The sequence below is a fragment of the Numenius arquata genome, chromosome 2, assembly GCF_964106895.1.
Source record: "Numenius arquata chromosome 2, bNumArq3.hap1.1, whole genome shotgun sequence".
Lineage (NCBI taxonomy): Eukaryota > Metazoa > Chordata > Aves > Charadriiformes > Scolopacidae > Numenius > Numenius arquata.
The window spans coordinates 80,869,771-80,892,357 of NC_133577.1; the positions used below are offsets into that span (position 1 = coordinate 80,869,771).

Below are 22,587 nucleotides of genomic sequence, written 5' to 3' on the forward strand. Positions count from 1 at the left end.
TGAAACAGCCTACTACAAATGAAGACACAGGCTAAACTGAAAATACAATAAAAATGTAATTCATCAGACCATATTTACCCATGTAGTCTCCAACTCTGATGCATTTTCTTTTTACATTTCCACTCTCCTGTAAGTGCCTATAAACATATACGTTTTATCTCTGTCCCTGGTTTTCCTGTTCAAAGTTAGGCTTCTTTTTCCAAAATTGTTTGCAAAGCAATTCAATCATTATATTCACAGATTTAAATAAATGATTTCTGGCATATGTCTTCTAGAAGGAATAGAGAAGATTGACAGCAAACAGAGAAACTTAAGAAAATGGAACTATAATATTATAAATATTGACATTCATCAGTGAGCAAATGTATAACCTAATTCTTGTCAATTTTTTATGTAGGCTACTTGTGACCATCAGATCTTGTCATGCTAAATTTAGATACTCTGCAATAGGATTGCTTGAGCAAAGGAATCTTCTACAAACTCTGTTTTAATTGGAGGATTAACATATAATTTTGACTGATTTAATACACTGAGACTTTTTAGAGGTAATGTCACATAAGATGTAACGTTCTAGTGAAATAGCATAGGAGATTCAGACCCCATTCTGGTACTGAAATTTTCTTCTTTGGAAAAAGTTTAATCCTTGTCAGTCTGGTCAGTTGTACTGTTATTTCTGAGTAACCAAACTGTATTTTTTAATCAGAGAATTAATACAAAAGATGTATTCTTCCCTAGAGAGCATATAGTAAAATGTTTGTCAGACCTAAAGATACTTTTTGCTTATTTTGTAGAAAGAAATCTCAGAAAAAAATCTCAGAAATAGGGGTAATGCATACTGAATCTCACAATCTCTTCTTTCATTTAGTTATTAACCTGATATCTGATCCTTACATCCTACTGTTAAATACAGTTAGAATAGAAATCTATATGACCACAGACATGATTTCAGTGCAATTGAATATGCTAGTTAAATCTATGAAAATTCAAATAGTATACTTAATGACTGTTTTTTAGAGCCTTGTTTTAGTATTTTTTAAATACTCTCACATTAAATAATTTCCCATTAGAAGGAGTGAGAGATATTGATTTATAAAGAAGACATGCATGTTAATAAGTACATATGGCATGAGGTAGACCTATATCATATTCATAAACACACAGAGTGCAAATCTCAGAAAATCATTTTCATTGACTTCCAAGTATGTGAAGTTCAGAAATATTGTCAAATAATAGTAAAATGGAGAGTGAAGTAGTATGATATTTAAGCACGTTTAGGGACAATGCTAAGAACTGTATACATTACTGTATTACTGAGGAAATCACTCTTAAGTGAATAAAAATTTTTCTCACTTTAAAAGTTTGGATATACCTGTCTATGGCCTGGCCTTACAAAATTGCACTGATACAAACAAAACCAGTCAGATGTCAAATTAATTGGTTGTGAAACTGCTTAAAAATAATATTACTCACATTACTTCCTGGATTCTATTGGTAGTAAATTGGTCTCTAACTCTTAAGAGGATTTGAAAACATTTCTGAGGATGATAATGTTAATGCTCCAATCTCCTCTTCCTGGTCAATTCTCTCCTCTGTCAGACCTATCCCTGAAGTCACTGAGCTGTACATACTGTATCTTTTTGCACCATAGGGTTGAATATTGCTGAGCTATGCCCATCTAGATAGGAGATAAAAGGATCAACAAAGCTAGATTGCAGACCGCAGAACTTGAAGAAATGGATTACAACATTTTCCAAAGTTATTTCCAGTAGGACTGAGATCTTGCCTGTTTCTCCACTGAACCATGACAGTCCAGGGGAGCACTAATAATCTATGTCACCTCCACAAGGACAGTTTGGCTGGATTTCACAAAGTTAATGCCAGAGAGTTTGTCTGTGTGCCTAAAAAGTGACAGGCTAATGGTGCCCTCAGTCTATAATGCTCTCGTAATCATTCTACTGTAATCCAGAGGTTAAGAAATATTTTTTTCAAGCCATAATAAATGACATGAAAGTAATGATCAGATTACTTGAGAGTTTTAGAAGTCACTTGCTTTGGTTCAGTTTTTTCCTTGCAGTTTAATCTGAACCTTGCAACTATGTAATCATTTACATCCATGTATATCAATATTTAATTCAATTGGTGTCACTAAATTGAACAGCATTTATTCCTTAAAGCAGAATCAAGTTCAACACTAAGTTAAAAAATATATGCAGAATAAGAATTAACACCTCAGTGGAGTTCAAAGTATCTGATGAAAAATGAGGCTTTCACAACCTGTGGCCAGGAAATACTTTAAAGAGAACAGAATATTCCTTACTTCTAATATAGACTGTATGAAAACTATAAAGTGATTACTGAGGGCAGGTATCTAAAACTTTGTTCAACATCTTTGATGGTCTTTTGTATGAGATACAGGTATTACTCTCACAATTGTGTTAGGGTTAGAGATGTTGTGGCAAGTGAGAATGTAATGAAATTTGTCTTTTATAAATTATATAGTGATCTATGTCTACTAAAACTGAATTAATAATGGTTTCTTGAAAGTTCAGTTGATTCACTCATGTTTCCTTCTTAATCTAGTAGTCTTTAGATTTAAATAGATATGAATCCTTGGAAGCTCACATTTCTAGTAATCACAAGAACTTCACGTGCTAGTTAAAAATCTTTGGCTTATTATAGAATTTGCAGTGCACAGAATTGTTTCTAGTTTTAGTTCCACCTACAGAAAATTAAATAATTTAGAATATTGAACTAACTAAAGTGTATTCACTTGCTTTCTAAGCTAGACTGTTAACCTGAGTTCATGATTGTAACACTAGAATCAGTATTTTATTTTCATTGCCCTCTATTCAGGAAGATGTTGTATTTGAATGCCTTCAAATCCTTCAAAAATTATTTGCTATTTACTACTTACCACCCCTACTTCATAATCCATGATACCAGGAACTTCCCAAAATTATTTTTCTACTTTTATTCAATGCTGCCTTTAGCTCTTTATTTTAGGTTATTGCATTATTACAAATCTAAGATGTTTGCGGTTAAAATATTGATTGCTAACATGAATTTGCATTAAATGCTAATAATAGCATTTAGTGTAAGGTGACGAATTGTTCTGGTATCTATTTCTAAAGTATATTTACTATTCATGACTCCACATATGAGTTTAGATAAATATTTTTTATGAATTGTGCGATTTGACTGGTTTTCTATTTATGGGATATGATGGACCAGCTCAGTTAGCTAGTGCTACTTTTGTTTTCTGGTAGACTATTTGAGATATTTTATAGAGCATAATTCCAAAGAATAAATTATCTTGTCAGTACACAAATCCCCCTATTTGCATATGAATATGGCACTCATATAGAGACCAGCCATTCTTCTCAAATTTATGCAAGCAAAAATCTGTGTTCATGGAAGTTTTCAAACAGCGAATAGCAGGGAATGTAGCTAAACAGCTCTAGACCAGCATTTAAGAGAATAACCGTAGGTGTTGATTTTGATTATTAAACCACCTCTAGTTTTTGAACTTGTTTGTAGCAGAGGAAATGATCAGTAAGATGTTACAAAACATTAGCGAAACCAGTCTGACGAGTACATTTTCAGATAACCTGTACCTGTAGGACCACTTGAGCTCTTGCTGAGATCCATTAGCCTTGACAAAAGAATGATGGAAGGAATAATGCCTGAAGTACAGTTTCTTAAACTTGTCTGGAAGGTTGCATTTCTATCTTTCCAATTTTAAGACAAAAAGCCATGTAAGACTAAGTACAATGCCATGGGACGTGCTTGCACTGTCTAGAGGCATCAACACAGATTCCTGAAACAGGATTGTAGTCTCTGTCTGTGGGTAAGGGAGGCCAGTTCAGAGTTCCTGCTCCATAGGTGGGAAAGTGAGAGTCAAGCAGTCGGCACGAGGGAGCTCACAGAGAGGATGAACAGGGTTTATATAACCTCATCCATATGCAAACAGTCCAGTGAGTTGCCAGAGCTGTGCCAGCATGCCACCCACTCAAGTAACATCTTTATTATTCATTGAAAGATGCTGCAGTTTTCTTCTGGTGTTGCAGAGCCTGTGTTAGCAGGGGAGAAATATATACAGAAGGTGGTTAGATTTAGAGTTTTTACGTAATAAAGCAAGTTCCTATTGAGAACCTGACTTTTTGTCAGGGAACAGAGAGGACCAGATATTCCCTAATGGCAGTGACCTGTGCCCTCACACATGGGGTGCAGTCCCATGGGGGCCAGTGAGCAGAGCCAGGTACTGGTAACAGGCCCCTGAGAGATGACTTAGGTTCAGGGTCCATTAAGGGAGCCCAGCCAGGAGTAAAAGGAGATTGGGTCAGAGACAGAAATGGAGACAAGGCTGTAACAAGGGTTCATAGTCCATGCAGGAGTCAGGGCTGAAGATAGGACTGGAAAAAAACCACTGTGTATGTCTGAGAGGTCCGTTCAGGAAACGAACTACCTACAGTGCAGGTCCAGCATCCATCCATTAGGTAGGACCAGAGACTGGCACTGCTGTGGCATAGCTGGGATAGGGACTGATGAACTCAGGCTGAACTGAAATGGGGTCCTGGGCCTTAGGCAGGGTGGGGGAAGATCTGAGAAGATGTTGGGCATGGACAGCAAGGCCCCATTGGTGCCCTTAAGGCCCTGACTCCTCTGGTTTTTACTCATTTTATGATTTTGTCTTATCGTGTCAGTGAAATGTGGTAAATTGTGTCTGATTTATGTATTATTTTCTGAGATTTTGAATGTTCTAGGAAAGAAATAGGTAAGGGGTAGTTCAGTGCTATTCTTTACTAAAGAGCTTCAAGTTAAGTTGGCTCCCATTTAAACATATTTTTTCCAGTACAGATTTAGAGTATTGTCTTTACAATTAGCTGCTGGTTAATGTTGAAGAGCTAATGCATGTAGCAGATGTTGTCTTGTATGTAATCTAGAAAACTGTTGAAGTTTGAATTATTTCAAATATCTAAATCCAACTTAGTGTCAACTCTAGACAAATCTCAGGGGATAATTTAATCTCAGATAAGTAATTTAATTTTAAAAGGAATATGTTTTACCTGTTCTAAAAGGCTTGACAGGGAAAGTGGGAGAAAAATAAGTAAAAGGAAAGAGGTAGATGTGAAACAAAACAACATGTTGCTGCTGCACATGAAGGATGACAAAAGAGCAAATGATCATAACTTACAAGGAGACTAAGTAGAAGTAAGATAAATAGGGAGTGTAGAAAAGGAATTATAAAGTGAAGCTAGAAAGAACAGGAAGGAGAAAAGGGAATTCACCTGATCAGTTCAGAGGCGGTCACTCTAAAATACGGTGCATCGGGGGCAAGGGAACCTCTGAGCCCAAGTAGACAAAAGAAAACAGAAGACAAAGTGCCACACTGTCTCAGGTAGAATCTGATTTGTAAAATAACTCCAGGAGAGATCCTTAACTTTCCATCTTGTATACTTTCAAGATTCATAATTTCAAAGATATGATAGTTTACTGAAGTGTCAGTACAGGTCTCTTGTTTCCACAGCTCTCCACAGGACCTTGCAGCTGTTACCAAATCTATGAAACTATGGCTGCCATTTATTTCATGGCTGTATTTAACTTCTTGAGATATCTCTGTGTAGTGTGTTCTGTCAAACCTTTTTTGAACAGTTTCTTCAAATATTTCGCTGTTAACCAATTCTGCTTTTTTGCTAGTCCAGTGTTGCTTAGCACAGAGCTGTACAAAGATTTGCTCAAATTTGAAATTACATAAATTTGTTTTTATGGTGCCAGGAATTATAGCATAAAAGGTTGGGCATGTAAGGTATTTTTAGCAAGACTACGTAGTATACATTTATATATATACAGTCCGTGTACTAGTTTTTAATGTTAGTCTAAAATCTTTACTGAACTAAACAAAATATTTTGATTGGTCATGGTATCATGCAAATTTTCAAGTTTTTTTTTCTTGCTAGACAAAAACAGTGAAAATGATTACTCATAGGTGGTGAATGTAGTGTTACTACTATCGTGTAAAAGTTCCTCAGGCAAGCACAGAAATTGCTCGAAGAAACTAACTCCTTTTTTCAGAAAATGCTCTTAACTTTCATTGAAGCCAGCATAAGGATGTACATTTACACCTTGGTTATAAATACGATTCCTTAAAAAATGACAGGCAATTGAAAGCACGTTGTCCTGCCAAAGGAGTTTGTATTAGATAGAATAATTTCATAGTATAGTGGGGATTCACTGAAATTTGGCTTCATATCACTTGATCACCACTGCCTCCAGCAGTAGGAGCTCCTTCAGTGCTCATGAAGCGGGAAAAAAAGCAGCTAAATTCTAACTGCATCTTAACTATGTCTTTAATAAGAGCAGTACAAGGTTACAGTAACCTATTACCCTTGTGGTGGCATCCAAAAGGCAGAATCACATTCCTTCTATCTTCTCCATGTCCCATTCAACAGAGGAAGGGTGGAAGATGAATCCAGCTTTCCCTGCAGTCCACTTTCTTCCAGCATATTTCATCAACCACCAAAATGTGTAGGTTTTCTCTAAATTAGACAAAACTATGGCCAAAAAAATCCATGAAGGACTTTCAAGCATAATGGCATTTCTCTTTGAGGAAAGCTTTTAGCTGTAGATTGCTGGAACCGGGACAGTGCTGGGAAAGGATCGCTGCATGTCCATCTTATTCTTATGTTTTTCTGTAGACATCTAATAGTAGTGGCTGTGAATGAAGCTGGTGAATGGCTGAAGCTAGATGAAGCTGTGGTGTGATCCAATGCAGTTGATCCTGTGGTATCACAGTGAAGCATCCATATGTTGCCATATACCATATATATATATTGCTCAGCATCATAGTCATGACAGTCTTCAATAGATCAAGCTGCCCTGAGTCCTAGTCCAGTGGCCGTGCTCTAGAAAACAGATCTTTTAATTTTCCAATAAGTTCTGTCCCTCATTCACTGAACAGGATGGGTTCTGAAGGAGACTAAATTGAAGTTGCCAAAGCAATCAACTGAACATGAAAAATATCCTAACATTGAAGTGTCTGTAAGAAATATATGTTTCATGATGGAGTGGAGTACTTCAACGGAGCTGTTGCTGATAATACATCAACAGTCAGAAACACAAACTCGTAGAAAGGCCATTGAGGTTCACAAAGTACAGTTCACAAAGTACAGTTGACAAATCATCTGTCAAGTAAAATGAATTGTCTTTGCTGACTTTGTAGTTATAGTTATTATAGATACAGTTATTGTACTTATGTAGTGGTAATGTAGAGTTATAATAAATATTGGTATAAAAATCAGAAAAGGACTGTGAGGATGATTTTGCTAGTCAATGAGGGTTGTTCCAGTAGCTTGCATTAGCTGTGGTTTGAGAATTATTTTTGTGCATTCTGAGCACAAGCATAAGCGATGGAAGGTAACCTTTAGATTATAAATACTAGATAGTGTTATTTAAAATCAAGCTGTTTCTACTGATTTTGTTTTGTTTCTGTATATGCCATGAAAAATATCTCTAAAAGTACTTTCAGGAAAATATTCAGCATCACCAAACATGATCATCCAAAGTGGCATCATCATCCAAAGAGGTAGGCTGCTGGCAGAAGTTACAGATTTTATGTAGGGCATCCAGGTTTTTCAGTTTTATGAAAAAGATCATTTAAAATCTATGAATTTTGAGTAGCCTAATAACATAACCGAAATGCATAAAATAAAGCAGAACCTTGCATACACTTCTAGGAACCTGCTATACTTCTCCCATAATAAACTCTTTAGTTATATTGGTCTGCTCGATGTTAGGCATAGTCTTTCCCATACAATATTCTGTTCCTAGCTATTCTTATCTCGTCTCCAGGAATACATGCCATTAGTTTAGTTTATTCACTAGAACACCCAGTTACAGTAACTTTGCTCTAGCACAAGTTGCAATGTCGAGAGAGAACTTTTTTATCCAGCTGAAATCTTAAATACAAATGGGAAAATGATATCCCATTTAGTGTTGGAAAAGGCTGAAAGCTTTTATTAAAGAAAAAAGTTTACAGTACTTTAACATCAATTTGTTCCCCAGTTCTGCTAAACTGGCTGCCAGCTTACTTAAAAGATTTGTCCTTTCATATGGTGATATAGCCTGTGCTTAGAAATTTCTTGGTCAGTAGCTACTAAAATTCTCCAGATTTTGATTCCTTAACACTAGAAGTGTTTATCAATATTTGACAGCTATCAACCTACTAAAGAAAATGTTTTATAATAATCTATTTGTGATAACTGGGGGAGCACTTCCTCTACAAATAAGCACTGCATTTCTTTCTTTTCCTCATTGGAAAAATAAAGAAAGAAAAATGAAGAAAGAAAAATCCACATTGTTAACAGTAACGACAATTAAATAGAGGAGACCTTAAATTCCTTTGTATTTAGAGCAAATCTGCCTTACAACATGTTTGAAATCATGTGCACTCTGATATCACATTCAGTCAATTCCAAACCCCACAATAAAGATATTCTGAGTCTCATTGGGAACGAGACGTCTTGTAGAAATTATCGTATAGCATACCAGATGGTATCTTTCTTACAGACATCACTTCAGTGTGCTGCTTCTCTTGCCTTGGAGAAGAAAGAACCAAGTATTGCTATCCCTGTAAGAGACTAATGCATCGATTTTCCCATTCAGGAATAGGTACATCTTTCTTGATTGTGGTAACACAGAAGGATTATCATGGGATTTATGTTCTTTGAAATCATAGGAAAGCACAGTAGTATGTAAACTTGTTGCAGGTGAGACCATCTCATACAGTCTGCATGACATCTTTCAAGATCTGGACCGGCTTTAGGCATAGGCAAAGTAGGCACTGCCTGCTGCAGCACACTGGTGGGGCTGGCACTGAATCATAGACAAGCAAAATGAAGAGATAGCCGTCTAGTCTCAAAACAATAGCACCTGCTCCAGGTCCCACTTGCACTGGCTCGGAAAAACATTCCAAGCTGCCCCCCCAAGATAAGTCTCCTGGGCTTGCAAAGAACAAGGAGATCTAAAGAGCTGCAAGTTCCCATTACGAAAGGCTTCACCCCCACAATCCTGGCTCTGCTCTGTGCCTGCCTTTGCCTTACCACTACCTTTGGCAGAAGAAGGAGGGGAAAAAATCCTTGCAGATAAAAAGATACTTTAGCCATGAGACAATAATCAGGGATGAGGACAAGGCAGCAAGCTGACTTTGTTTCTCCTTATTTTCTTTTCCCTTGCTGAGCAACCTTATATTGTGGTGGTGGGCTCAGACACGTAGTTATGCTGGCAGGGGACAGAGTTGGAGGAGAGTGTGCAGTGGGACCAGCAGTGCTATAATCATCCAGTGCCGGGGCCATGGAGATAGTTAGACACAGTACCAACAACTACATGAGGAAATGTGTCTAGGGAGCCACTCAAAAACTGAATTTTGCCTACACTGTTGCTAGGCATTGAGCCAAGCACTTCTCATCACTGGCAGCTTAACTTCCATGCTGTTTATAGTAAGGTAAGGAAGAAGCAGTTTGACCATGAAACTGGTATATTGATTACTGGCTGTGCCTTATTGTGGGCAGAACATTTCTTTGGTGGGGGACACCAGATGCGGAGACATTTGTGTCTATGTGTTTATGGGAAAAACAGTAGTCAATCATGCATAATCCTTTCAAAGAGTGGGATTGCGCTTCACTAGGTCTCTTTCTGATATAAATTTTTCTGCTTATGGGGGAAAGAAGACAAAGTCAGGAATCCTTTTCTAAGGAATTCATGATTTCTCAGTCAAATAAGAAAAACTCAGCAAGGATTTCATTCTTATCTTGTTTAAGATAATTTTGTTGTGAATTTGTTCTTTGAAGAGCTTGCCCAGCCTTTTAAATTTCCTTACCCAAGGGAAGTCCACTATATTTCAACTCAACATAGCTTACCCTCCTCCTTACAACCTTGCTACTGGCTGGGCCCAACCCTGAAGGGATTATGCTCTATGTACAAAGATGTTGATTCACAGTAGAAAAACTCTGGAAAATAGGGAAGATTTACAGACAGGTGTGAACAAATGCACTTGTATCTCATGAGACCTATATTCCTATCAGTTTGATATATCTACTTTCTCTGAGAAAAAATAAATTATCCATTAATCTGCTTGAAGTACATTTATCTATTTGTGCACACTGTGCTCTTCCCAAAAACATATGCTCTATATTGCATATATTCACATGCTATTGTTATTAAACACTTGAGAAAACTCCTAAAAGTTTCTTCAGCAATTACAGATTTACCATTGCCTGCTAAGCCTTCAGTACTTTTTTGAGAGCCCTAATGAACCTTTTATGCTTTCTGTAGTAGTGTATCAAATCAGTAAGAGCTGAGTAATGTAAGATCTCATAACAGAGCTGTCTTAGGCAACTTTCCAACCTCGTGAAATATCTTCTATGGCTCAACTAAAATTATTCTACAAAATCATTATGGACTTCAGTTTGCATGAGGTGTTCCACAAATCCAAGCAGCAATATCAGAGTGATAGGTCATCCTGGTTTAGTTCAAGGACTAGTCAGGTTGGAGCTGAAACTCTTACAGTATTGTTAATTTTAAATATACAGCTAAGTTTAGAGTCTGTTCTGTGACTGCACAAGGACCTTCTGCATGTCACTTGCAGAGACTTTGTATTATAACATGTTGGTCAGACTGTAGGTTTGGATTTCTATGAAACAGTTTTCTGCCATAGTATCATCAATCTCAAATGATGCCCTTGACAGATATCTATAATTTCCTTATGCTTGGAAAGAAATTCCTCCTTAGAGACGTACATTGCTGAAAATTCACAGTGGACGAAAAACCAAAGAGAAGTAATTAATGTGTTCAGTAAATGAAGTTCTGCTGGACTGGATTTTTCTTAGGATTGTACCCTGAATATACCCCTTTTTTGCTAAGTCCTTTGATCCTGTTATAAAAAGCAAAAAGTTTAGTAAACATTTCTCTCAGAACAAGGGTGTAAAATATGTCCATCTTGAGGGAAACTGTCTCAAAAAATGGAACACTGATGGAAAATACATCGTAAGCTATTTAGTTTTTTGTGCAGAAAATGAACTTTGCTTTCATTTTAAATTAATCATATTTTATTATTTTTTTCCAATTATAGTTGATAAAATCTACATCCTCTTCAGAAATCATGGAAATCTTATATGTCTGCCAGCTATCATTCACATTTTTGTAAGAAAAGAATATAAACTTCAAATTTTACTTCATAAAAATATTCTTTTAATTATTCATTTGAAACGGTGACCTTTTCAAGTTGAATTATTATATGTTGGCATGAAGGTTTTCTTGTGTCTTATAATATTTTACGGTTGAAGAAATCATGCAGATAATCTAATTACTTTGACTAAAATTGTTGTGCCGTTTATGTCTTTTGCTGTACTACAGGAAAGAAACTGTGAAATGTATTCATTATCGATTCATTAAAGGGTTTTGCTATTATATAAGCAGAGATGCAGACCACTACCTATCTTGTATTAAAAGGGGAAAGGGGTGGGCATAGTAAACCATGCCATAGGCTATGGATTATGTATTGCATGTCTTAATGTCTTGTGAAACGTAAAAATCTACAACAAACAGATATGTAAAGCATAACTGGTCTGAAGATTCTATTCAGATTTAAGTGCTCTAGGTTGCTTTTGAATCTTGCTATTTTCTGCATTTGTTTTGACTGCTCTCATCATTCAAGATTGACGCTTGGATGGGTGTGTAGGAGGAAGCAGCAGCAGCAGGCTTACAGCTTGCAGACAAAAAAAAAATCTGCCTTATCTGATGGCTATTATTGAAAATGCGAGGTGTAGCCTAGGCTGGGTAATGAAGGGGAGCGAGCGAGGGGGAGCAAGAAGCATGGAGCTGCATACTGATGAGTGTAGGAGTACTTGATAAAAAGAATTCTTGCTGCTGGCAGTGCATTGCTCATTGTGGAGTATTCCAACAATCACATATAACGGAGAACAGCTTAGCTGACAGCTTGATATGCTTTTTTTTTTTTTTTCCTGCTGTATGACGTACTGGTCTGTAGTAAAGATTAATAACTAAGAAATGTAGAGCTAGGATCAGATCTTACGCTATATACTGCCCTGTAAACTATGTTTTACTTCTGACTTTTCTGCTTGCTGAAAACATTAATCTGTCAAGCTGGCGGGCTCCTTTGATACCAACTTTCCCAGGAACACGATGTGGCAATGCCACCTCTCAGCCCAGGACTACCGTTATTATCCAGTGGATGGTTATTCGTTGCTTAAACGCCTCCCTCTTCACCCTCCTACAGGACCCCGATGCCCTGTCCAGACAGTGGGACAATGGTTGGAAAATATTGGGCTACCTCAGTATGAAAACCACTTGCTGGCTAATGGATTTGACAATGTGCAATTTATGGTAAGAAATCTTCTGCGTATAGCTGTGTATATACACTGTAGCTGCCTTTTTTGTCTGTCTCTTGTGTGCTCATAAAAACCTTAAAGCTGTTCTGCATTGCACTAGGAAGATCTGTTTAGTGTTTCACTTTTCTATGTCTAGCTAGATTAATATGTAAGCTGTCCTTGTATAAACTTCCAAGCTGAACACATTACAAAATATTCTAGCCAGAAATATAGTAAGAGAAAAACTGAATATTAAGGTTCTTTCTCCCCCTCATCAATCTTCAGATTTAAAAAGAAAAATGCACAGTTCTTTTAATCCATTGCAGGATTTTCACAGTATGTAAAAGCTGTAAACATCCCTATCTGTAATACATTACATTATTACTTTTATTTAAACATTAACATCATTGTAATTATACTTAAATAACATGAAATGCCATTCTTGCATTGAGAGGTATTTTAATAACAGAAAATTTGTTAATGAAATGTGCTCTCTATGCGAGTGATTCTGGCTGTCTCAGTTAAACATTTTTGCATCTTAGATAGCCAGGCTGTGGGATTCACTTGTTGAATCTTATGCCCTGTGTCGAAAAGTAACACATTCCTTTTAATAGTTCCATTTTTATGTTTTAACTCTAGGCATTTATCAGGGATGTATGAATGAAATAATATTTTATGTACTTCAGGATTTACAGTATTACCATGTGGTGTAAAGTAACAGAGACCTGTCATGCACAAACTTTCTGTGGAAATGAATATTGACAGTAAAGAGAGAAGCTTATTTGTAAGCTTTTTATATAATCACTTTTCTACCTGCTTCACTATTCCCGTTACTTGAACCTCTTACAAAAATCCTGACTACATTTCTTATAAAATATCAGAGCTTAAAATACTATTAATCACCCCTTTTTAAGATATTCATAGTAACCATGAATATCTCGGACCAGTTCTAACTTTTCATAACTTACACATGGCATATAAGAAACAGAAGTGGAACAGCATGAATATTATGACTGTAAAATCATCACGAGTCGTGTTTTTCCTATTTAATTCCTTTTGCTAACATCATTATATGCTTTTGGGTTACTGATCAGAAAATTAAGGCACAGATCTGTGCCATTTCCACATTATAATAGTGTAGGGATTTCTTTCTGTTTTTACATGGCTGCCATGTGATCTTTTGCTTATATAAGTAAAAAAAAATCATTAGAATCTTTACCTTTAAATATTCTTGAAAACAAAGCTGTAAGGGTGTGCTGTCAGCCCAGCAAAAAAAATTCAAAATGGATTTCAGGCTACAGTTCCCCAGAATGTAACTACATATTCTTATATATGTTGTAGTGTTAGTTACATAAGTAGATGATGTTTTAGTCTTAAAGAGATTACAGAAGGAAATTGTTCACAAGAGGCTGTAGGTGGCATAACAAATGCAGAGGGGTACACCTACCACAGGTAAATGATGAGCACAAGAGCAGCCTCAGAAACTGCCCTGGAGGGCTTTCCACTCGTCCCCTGGCTGTGGAGGGGCCTGAACCACATTCTGGGGGAATGTATAAGACTTTCATTTCCCACGTCTCTTATTAGTATACTTATGTAAGCATACAAATTGTATACAAGATTCTATTATTCAATACACAAATCAAACTTTTCAGGTATAGGGAAGATTAAGTTATGCCTGCATACTTGTGTGTTACCTAATGTTTTCTGGTCATTTTAATTTAAGCCTTTTCTGAAGTGGTTTGGTTTTAAAAATATATCGCAGGTAAAATACATAATTACTCATAATATTAATTGGGGTAGCATGCATATGTGAATGGAAGATTAGACTCTTAAATCCAGTGATTAAGCAAAAAGATGGAAAATTGCCTAGTAATAAAAAATGTATCATTTCAGTAATTTAATAATTCCTAATTTGTTGATTTCACACTGTTCATCATGCTGTTACATATTTCACTTTTTATTTGTACCAGAAACTGAATAGTTCCCATATTGTACTGAAACAAAAATGATCAGAAAACATCAATTTCTTTATATATTATTCTTTTGAATATATCAACATTATGTAAAGAAAACCTCTCCTGAAAATTTAAATGAGTGTTTTTTAAAATATTTTCCATTCTAGCCAAAATGCTAAAAAAAGAAAATTAAACTTGGAAACTATATAGGAAAATGCGAGAAGAAAGACCTGCTTTGCTACAAAAATAATTCAAATTATTCCAAACTTAAATATGTTGTAATCTTCCTTTAAGATGAGAGAACTGCTTTACCTTTATTAAAGTGGTTTACATATTAAGCTATATTTTACAATCTTACTAAATTAAGTGTTTCAGATAGGTTAGCTACTTTACATTGAAGAACTCTAATACTTCAATGCAGTAAAAATCAGTTAGACATATTTGTTCTTTATTCTGTACCATATTCCTGCTTTTGTTTTTCTGGAAGCACATTCTGACCTGCATTTATTCATTCTGTTGCCTAAGCAACAACCATCACACTCTTATTAAGTATGATTTAGTAGTACAGGTCTTACTAGCTGTTCAGAACAGGAGAGGGAGTATCACAATGATATAACTAATGTCCATGGAATAATATACATCTGAGAACAAATATATTCTATTTATACTATTGTCAACAGCAAAATTCTATTAATTAAATTAACATTCTAATAAAAAGGTGTTTTTCAGATAAAAAGATTTCATGGTTAATCATTCATTAAATCATAGAAATTAACTCCTTGTGTTTAGTCCCCCTTGGGAATTAGGAAAGTTATTCAATAGACTGTGCTTATAATTAGGAATATTTGTTCATGTTACCTGAAGTGTGTGGACTTTATAGTAAGAAACAGCCTGTTTCCTATTAACTTCACAGTATGGATATTTTTTCATAGTTCATCAATATATGTTTTAAAAATAAGTTGAAACATAGTGTTAAAAAATTAGTTGTGTTTTCATGAACTTCTTTATTTCTACTTCCAGTGTATTTGCGCACGTAGCAAGTGCAATTCCTACTTACTATTAGTGTCATGCAGGAATGCCACTTGGATATTATTTAGTAGGCCCAAGGCAGAATCAGTCCCAAGATTTGATTCATGTGTGCTTGTAGGAGTAGAATTATACCTGAATATGTGTGTGTATATATATATTTATATGCAATCACTATTAATTTTTATAATTTGTTGTGTAATGGGCTGCGGTGTCGTTCAGCTATAAAAATTTGTAGTGACTTTGTGCAGAGATACTCTATATTTGAAGATGCAGATGATACTACAGCTTCATAATGTGAAGGCTGTTTTGCAGTTAAAGCAATTCTAAAGCACAAAAACCCAATTAGATCTGTCATAAATTGCAGCATATAAACCATATATTATCAATAGGGAAATCTAATGAACCGGTGAACATCTTTTTGAGGCATAGGTCCCATGGATATCCCTGGGACAAGCTATAATCTTGCAGGCCTACGTAACTCAGTATGCTGAGAAAGAAAAGTTAAATTGCAGAGAAACAGATGAAAATACACAACTGTGCGAGGTCACTAGATCCTTGCATGCAGCTTTCTACAACTCTGGAGCTCATCAAAGATTCCATTCTGGATTCACAAAGATAAAAGCAGTTCAATCAAATCACTGCCCAGTGGGGACTAGTTCTGATTAAGGACTGCATATGACTATCTATTTATAGGTTGTTCTAATCATTTAAGATACTCTGAAATTTTATCACTTGCTTAATATTGCAAATTGATGAAGATGATGTCTCTTTAAAAGATTTATAAAACACTATATGAGAGAAATAGGGACACCAGGCAGCCAAAATGAGTTAACAGAAAAATAGGAAGCATTTTATTATGGTTTTTGACATTCCAAAATATTGTTCATTGGTAAGAGTTAATGACCTGAATTGACATTAGACTTTCATTGCTGTTGTGAACTTACAGACATGCACCTCTACCCCTTCAAGTACTTAAGTGGCTTGCAGTGCCTGAAGATCTAAGTATTGCCTAACTATGTTTTTTTTATTCTCTCTTTTTCACTGTTGGGAAACTGAGGCATAGGGCAACTGAAGGGTGGAATTTAAAACTGCTTATACATTTGAGATAAGAGGCACTAGTTCTTAAAATAGCTACTGACATAATGTTTAGCAGATTAATTCAGTTGCTTAAACATAGATATCTGGTACCAACTGAGATACTGTAGGGAATCCAGGAGATCCAGACAGGGCTGACAGGTATTACTGAGGACCAGAGACAGCCAGACCCTTCATGATTAGCAGCCGGAGTCCAGGTGGGATACCACCGAGTATCTCAGATGACTCTAGAGTCTTGATACTTATGAAGCTGAAATGAATCTTAAATGTTGTAGGTCACACAGAGCTTGTGACACGTCTAGGAACTGAATATAGATGTCTTGAGTTTCCACCTGGTATCTTAGTTGCATATGCATTTCTTTTCCTTTGAATAATTTTCTGTATTTGTATTCATCCTGTGAACTTACTTGCACAAGTATTTAACTGGTTTCACAGTGCTAGGCATGGTCTACCTTCTCAATTCCCCTTAGTTGCCTGTTTTGGATTTAGTTTTGAGTTAAGACTTTTCTTTCTCCCTTCCTCTCTCTTTCTTTCTTTGTTTCTTTTCTTTCATTTTTTTACTAGGTCTGGAGGTTTATTAGTCAGCTGAAGTTATCTGGAGACTATCGTCTCTCAGGTGTCATTCCTGGGATTTGCTGTTCTGGAATACTCAGTAATTCTTCTTGCCTTTAATCTCTCTGGAGGATGTTAAACTCTGTATCAAGTATAAAGGACAGAAGTAATCTTATTTCTATAGAATGAAATGCACTTGAAAGAAATTTTCTATGTGCATTGGCTCCAAGTCCTACAGTTGTAGAGACCACCACAGCTTTTATCCAAAAATATCTGGTACTGAGATTGATGATTTGGGCATTAGATGAAAGCTTGAAAGAGTGAGTCAGTCTGCCAACACCTTTCTTAAATTAGCCATGCTGCAGATGATGAAAAAGAGGCCAATCTTTGACAAAGGTTCTAGCGTGTAGGGACTTCAGTGACTTTCAGAAGCCAACTCCTAACATGCTCAGGAGAGCAGATCAGCCTTTGTAACACCCAGGCTCTGAGCTCTCTAGGCCCATAATGACCACTGCAGGGACTCATCAGGGCCCTCATGCATCGTCTGAAGCGTATGAAGATTTAGAGAGCATCGTCTGTGTGTAGTTTGCCCAGAAATGAGGAACTGTTTAAGGCATCCTTAAAACTGGAAGTCAGTGATATGCAGCAAACCACATTTTTAGCAGAGTAGAAGGAATATGAGTCCCACTGATGCTGAAATAAGCTGCAGTTTAAGATTTTCTGTTTATCTAGTAAAATCTTAGAATATATGCCTAGAACCATGAGTTTCAATCCCCTCGTCTGGACCTCACTTGCAAACCACATGACTTGCTTTTAGTTTCATGGCAGATCTACAGAACTTGACACTAAAACTGTGGAGCTGCTCTCAGTGTGAGTGTGGCCCTGGCTTCTTCCCTGAGCAATGTAGCTCTTTGTCAGTCTGCTCTCTTCTGAGTCTTCTTCTCCACTTCAGTGACCCTTTACAACTGTGGCTCCTTACAACTCTTCCCTTAGTCCAACCTGTTAGCCAAACATAGAGTGGGGCATAGTTAAAGTTGAAATATAGTCATCTACATGTGTACTAGTCAGCAGCTGTTTAGGACTCAGTTCAGTTGACCAGGTATTGAAATCACTTGAGATGTCTAAGACATCTGTGTAGGCCTGGAATATATGATACAGGATCTATGGAAAACCCATACCCATCTGGATCTTCAGTTGGATTCTGGGCAATGCACATTTGCAGCACCTCAAATGACTCCTGTGGACAACTAGGTGAAGCACCTAATCAGCCATTAAAGCTAATGGAACATAGAATGCAATTTAGCTTACTGGCTGACTAAATATTACGGTATTTATTTTAGAATAAATTAAAGCAGATTCATCTGGTCAGCTGAATCACTGTCTAGGCAGTATTGTTTTGTTTACTAGATTTCTGTAAACTATCATGTAGACACAAAAATTTAAATGGCTCAATTTGGGCTAAAATCCATCCAGGGTTCACCGAAAATGAAACACACAGGTTTTTTTATTAAAGCTTTTTCTCCTCTCTCAGGATATCCAGCCCTGAAGCTTCAAGATCTTCTTTTTCATGCTGGTAGGGATTCTTACTATAAAACCTGCAAAGTAGAGCTCAGGTGGGTGCCAGAAATGAAGATTGTGCCTGTCATCCTGCAACAGCAGCAGGTCTAAAAAATAATCCCATTCCACATGCTCCAGTTAATACTTCTGTCATGGTGTTTCTCAAGCTGGTTGAGAGACAGAAGGACTTATTAATGTACTCCTCAATATCACATGTGTAAATAATAGTTTTCACTGTCCTTCTATCTTGAAGTCTCAGACCATTCTTCATCATCCTGTGTGAGCGCATGCAGGTCCAGAGAGGCAATGCTTATTCCCCAGTGGAAAGGGATTTTAGAGAAATCTGCTTCATGTTTATGTATCTATATATGTAATGTGTGATCCTGTACTTGACAAAGGACTTTATGAGAATTTTGGCAGTAATGATTGCCCAACAGAGGGGAAAAAAAAAAAAAAAAAAAACAAGACAATTTTTGTGTATATCACTTGAACAATTGATTCATAAAGAAGCCATCTCCAAACAGACTATTGACTTCATTACGATATCCTGGGTATGGTGGATACCTTGAGAGTCGGAAGTATGTTTTCATCTAAAATTATCTCAACAGTTCTATCTTGAAGTTATAATCAGGGATGGGTCCATTTGCCTGTCTGCTAGGTTCTGCTAAGTTAAGGTGAGGGTTTCTCTGGTTATTCTGGAATATTTGGCTGTCTGTATTTAAATGTTATTCCACATAAGGTTGTGCATACAAGGCACACAGACAGGACTTCAGGCTGTATACTTGGTAAACAATCCACACACCCATATATGCCTTGGAATGTCCTTCCACTCACCTCTGCCATTCAGGTTAGTGACATCTGGTGTATATGTGCCCCTTTGGGAAGTTCATTCTACGGCAGTCTGAGAGAAAAGAGCTTGTCCAATGTACATATCGGTTTCTTGGGCTCAGTCTTACCCAAAGCACCGAATCCAGCCATTGAGAGCCATTGCATGTACAGTCACCACTAAAAGTGAAACTTTTTCATGGTACATATTTGTGAGTACGGTACTTGAGGACTGGAATTAGTCCCATCTGTTCTAGCAATATGTTAAATGTTAATATGAAATGTTGTGCTTGAGCTAAAAGCCTGCCTAGTGCAGACACTGGCCTTCATCTTGGTGTACAAGCACCGGTGAACTGTATTCTGAGACTACATATGTAAGGAGTTGTCTATTCCTAAATACAAGTTTATGAGAAACTAGTAGCAATTATTTCATCTGGAAGTTAGATTGATAAAGTAGATGAAATTTCTAATAATCAGAATAAAGCGTGACATTTTAATAACTCATAAGGGATGTAACACTGATACAATGTTCTTGCTATGTATTTATTTAAGGCCAAAACCTTCTAGATGACTTTTTTACCAAACAGAGCAATGATAAATCTTCAAGCATTGGAAATGTTTGTGTATAGAATGATGTCTATAACGCTATTCTTCATAACTAATGAAAAATATGGAAAACATGACAACATGTAAAGTTCATAAAAAGCAACAGAAAGTTTAAAGGTTAAGAGAGACGGAAAGTCTAAAAATTTTTACTCTTAAGAGTGAAAAACTAAAGATTCAAAGGACAATCAGTTTATAAATGTATTTGCAATGTAGGTAAATCATGGAAAGCTTTGCAGTGGAAGGCAATAATAGACTTAATAGAATAAAAACAGTGGCCTATATGTTATAGAAATTTACAGCTTATTCTTATTTCTTTCATACAGGAATACTTCTTAATAAAATTATTTAAAAAAAAAATAGAATAAAAGGAATTTAAAAGGAACACAGCACACAGTTGTGTATATTCCTGTTTTCACTGAATTTCACTGAATTTTTAGAGTTGGAAGGGACCATAAAGATCATCTAGTTCCAACACCCCTCCATGGGCAGGGACACCTCCCACTAGAGCAGGTTGCTCAAAACCCCATCCAGCCTGGCCTTAAACACTTCCAGGGATGGGGCATCCACAACTTCCCTGGGCAACCTGTTCCAGAAGGGGATAAATATCTGCATCTTATTCACTGGAATCTTACAGCTTACACTAAAAATAAATATATCTGCATCATCTGAAATGATTGACAACTTTTATTCTTCAGTAGCCACACTATTTAACAGCTTTTTCACTGCTTCAGGTATGCTCTCTCCAAACAGCTCCCCTTTAAATCACATAGAAAGCCCACTTCTTGAAGTAAGTTAAGATGGCGTTTATAAAGCAATAATAGTTCTTGGCTGCTATGCTGCATTAGGATAAAAGATTGCACAATACTGAGTTGGTTTTTAGCCTTGATCCATTTTTAAATATAGTATGAATATTATAGTTCTGTTAGCTTCTCTGAATTCCCTAGACATCCCTCTTGTTGCCAGAAAGGAATTATAAATTGACAATGCAAGTTATTTTATTTCATTTTCCATTTCTCTTGGAATTTGGAAATGTGTCTATTCTGTCCATGAACTTTTTATTTCCTGACGTTCTGATTTTTTAAGTACTTGTTTTATTGCCTGTAGAAATAGTAGATCTGCCCAGAAAAATAACTTTATGCAGCAAGAGTGGAATTTTATGCCAAAGAACCCAGATACAGACAAATCTTTGATTCCTTGTAATATCAGGCTTTTTGTCAGCAAATTCTGCTGTCCCTGCTTGTATGGTTTGATTTCTTTCTGTCTCCTAGCTCTGCTGTGCGTATAATAGCTTCATATATGCATTTGTTTAAAATGCATGCTGATTTCCATCCTTCTTGAACAGTAAGGGGAAAGAGAAACTCAAGGGAAAGAGAATAAAGACAACACTTGCTAGCACATGCAGAAGAAGCCTGGTCCATGGAGAATGCATAGGACACTATATCTAAGGGTCTTTTCTGAGATCAGCCTTTGATTTGGATTATGAGTTTGGGGAAGATGCTCCTCTATTTCCTTAATTATCTGGCTAGGAAATTATGTAATATTGCTGGCCCAAATACAAGAAATCAAGAGAGGATCCTGATACATAAATACCTGTATATTAAGAGCTATCTTGTGGCCAGTTATCTGCTTATGTCTGTCCTTTGATAGTACAGGTTTCTAACTACCTGCAGTTGGAAAGCACAGTTTCTCAGAGGTAACCAGATCGCCTGAGGAATCTCACTGAGTACTTTCAGTTAAGTTCTGAATAAATTCAGCATCAATGATTGGACTCAAGCTAAAAATAATGCAGGGAAACAAAACAAGTATTTAATACTTATTAATATTTTTATGCCCCAAACAAAATTAATCAGGAATACTTTCTGTGTATGAGCTAGTTATATGTAATTTGTCATTACTTTAATCTTGAATTCCTGCATTTTATTGCTTCTGTAGCCCAAACTCATGGAAGAAACTGTTTCTTAGCATTCCTCTTGTCTCTCCTGAAGCTCTTTGGGTACCACTCTTCCTTTCTTTTTATTTCTGAGATTGTATCTGACCCTCTCCCAAAAAGAGGAGAGGGTCTGTGTTTCTGAGTTCTCTCCCTCCCACACTACCCCTGTGGGCTGGACTCCTTGTCTCCATTTCCTCTTTCTTCAGTAGAAATTTCTGTGTGTCTTTTTTGTGTCCAAATGGAAGGAAGGAAGGAAGGAAGAGTGGAAAGAAGGAAGGAAGGGAGGGGGGAGGGAGGGAGGAAGGAAGGGAAGAAGGAAGAGAGGGAGGGAGGAAGGAAGGGGAGGAATAAAAGAAAACAGAGGGGAACAGAGGTAATCTGCTTCACATCTACATTCTTTTACTGACTTAAAACATTTTAAGGAGCCTTGAACAAAAGCAGAAGGACATTTACCTGGATGTTTCTCAGAGAGACATTCTTGTCACTCTTTGGGATGCAGCTCTGGTCCAATAGAGCTGATGCTGAGTGAGAGCTAGTTTTCTTGGCTGGGCTTAAGCTGACTCCTTGCAGAAAGTTGACCATGCTCTCCAGCATGACTTGTAGTACCTTATTATTCAGATTTTTCTGTTTTCCAAGGTGTCTCAGCCTTCTGATT

General features: G+C 36.6%; 1 protein-coding gene across 2 annotated transcripts in view; it reads left to right on the plus strand.

Annotated features, from left to right (window-relative positions):
• ANKS1B (ankyrin repeat and sterile alpha motif domain containing 1B) overlaps positions 1 to 22,587 on the plus strand; it is a 441,596-nt gene that overhangs the window by 232,074 nt on the left and 186,935 nt on the right. For both annotated transcript variants that reach the window (XM_074144245.1, XM_074144246.1), the window contains exon 15: positions 12,293 to 12,399. In XM_074144245.1, the coding sequence (XP_074000346.1) occupies positions 12,293 to 12,399 (107 nt within the window). The remainder of the gene's footprint in view (positions 1 to 12,292; positions 12,400 to 22,587) is intronic.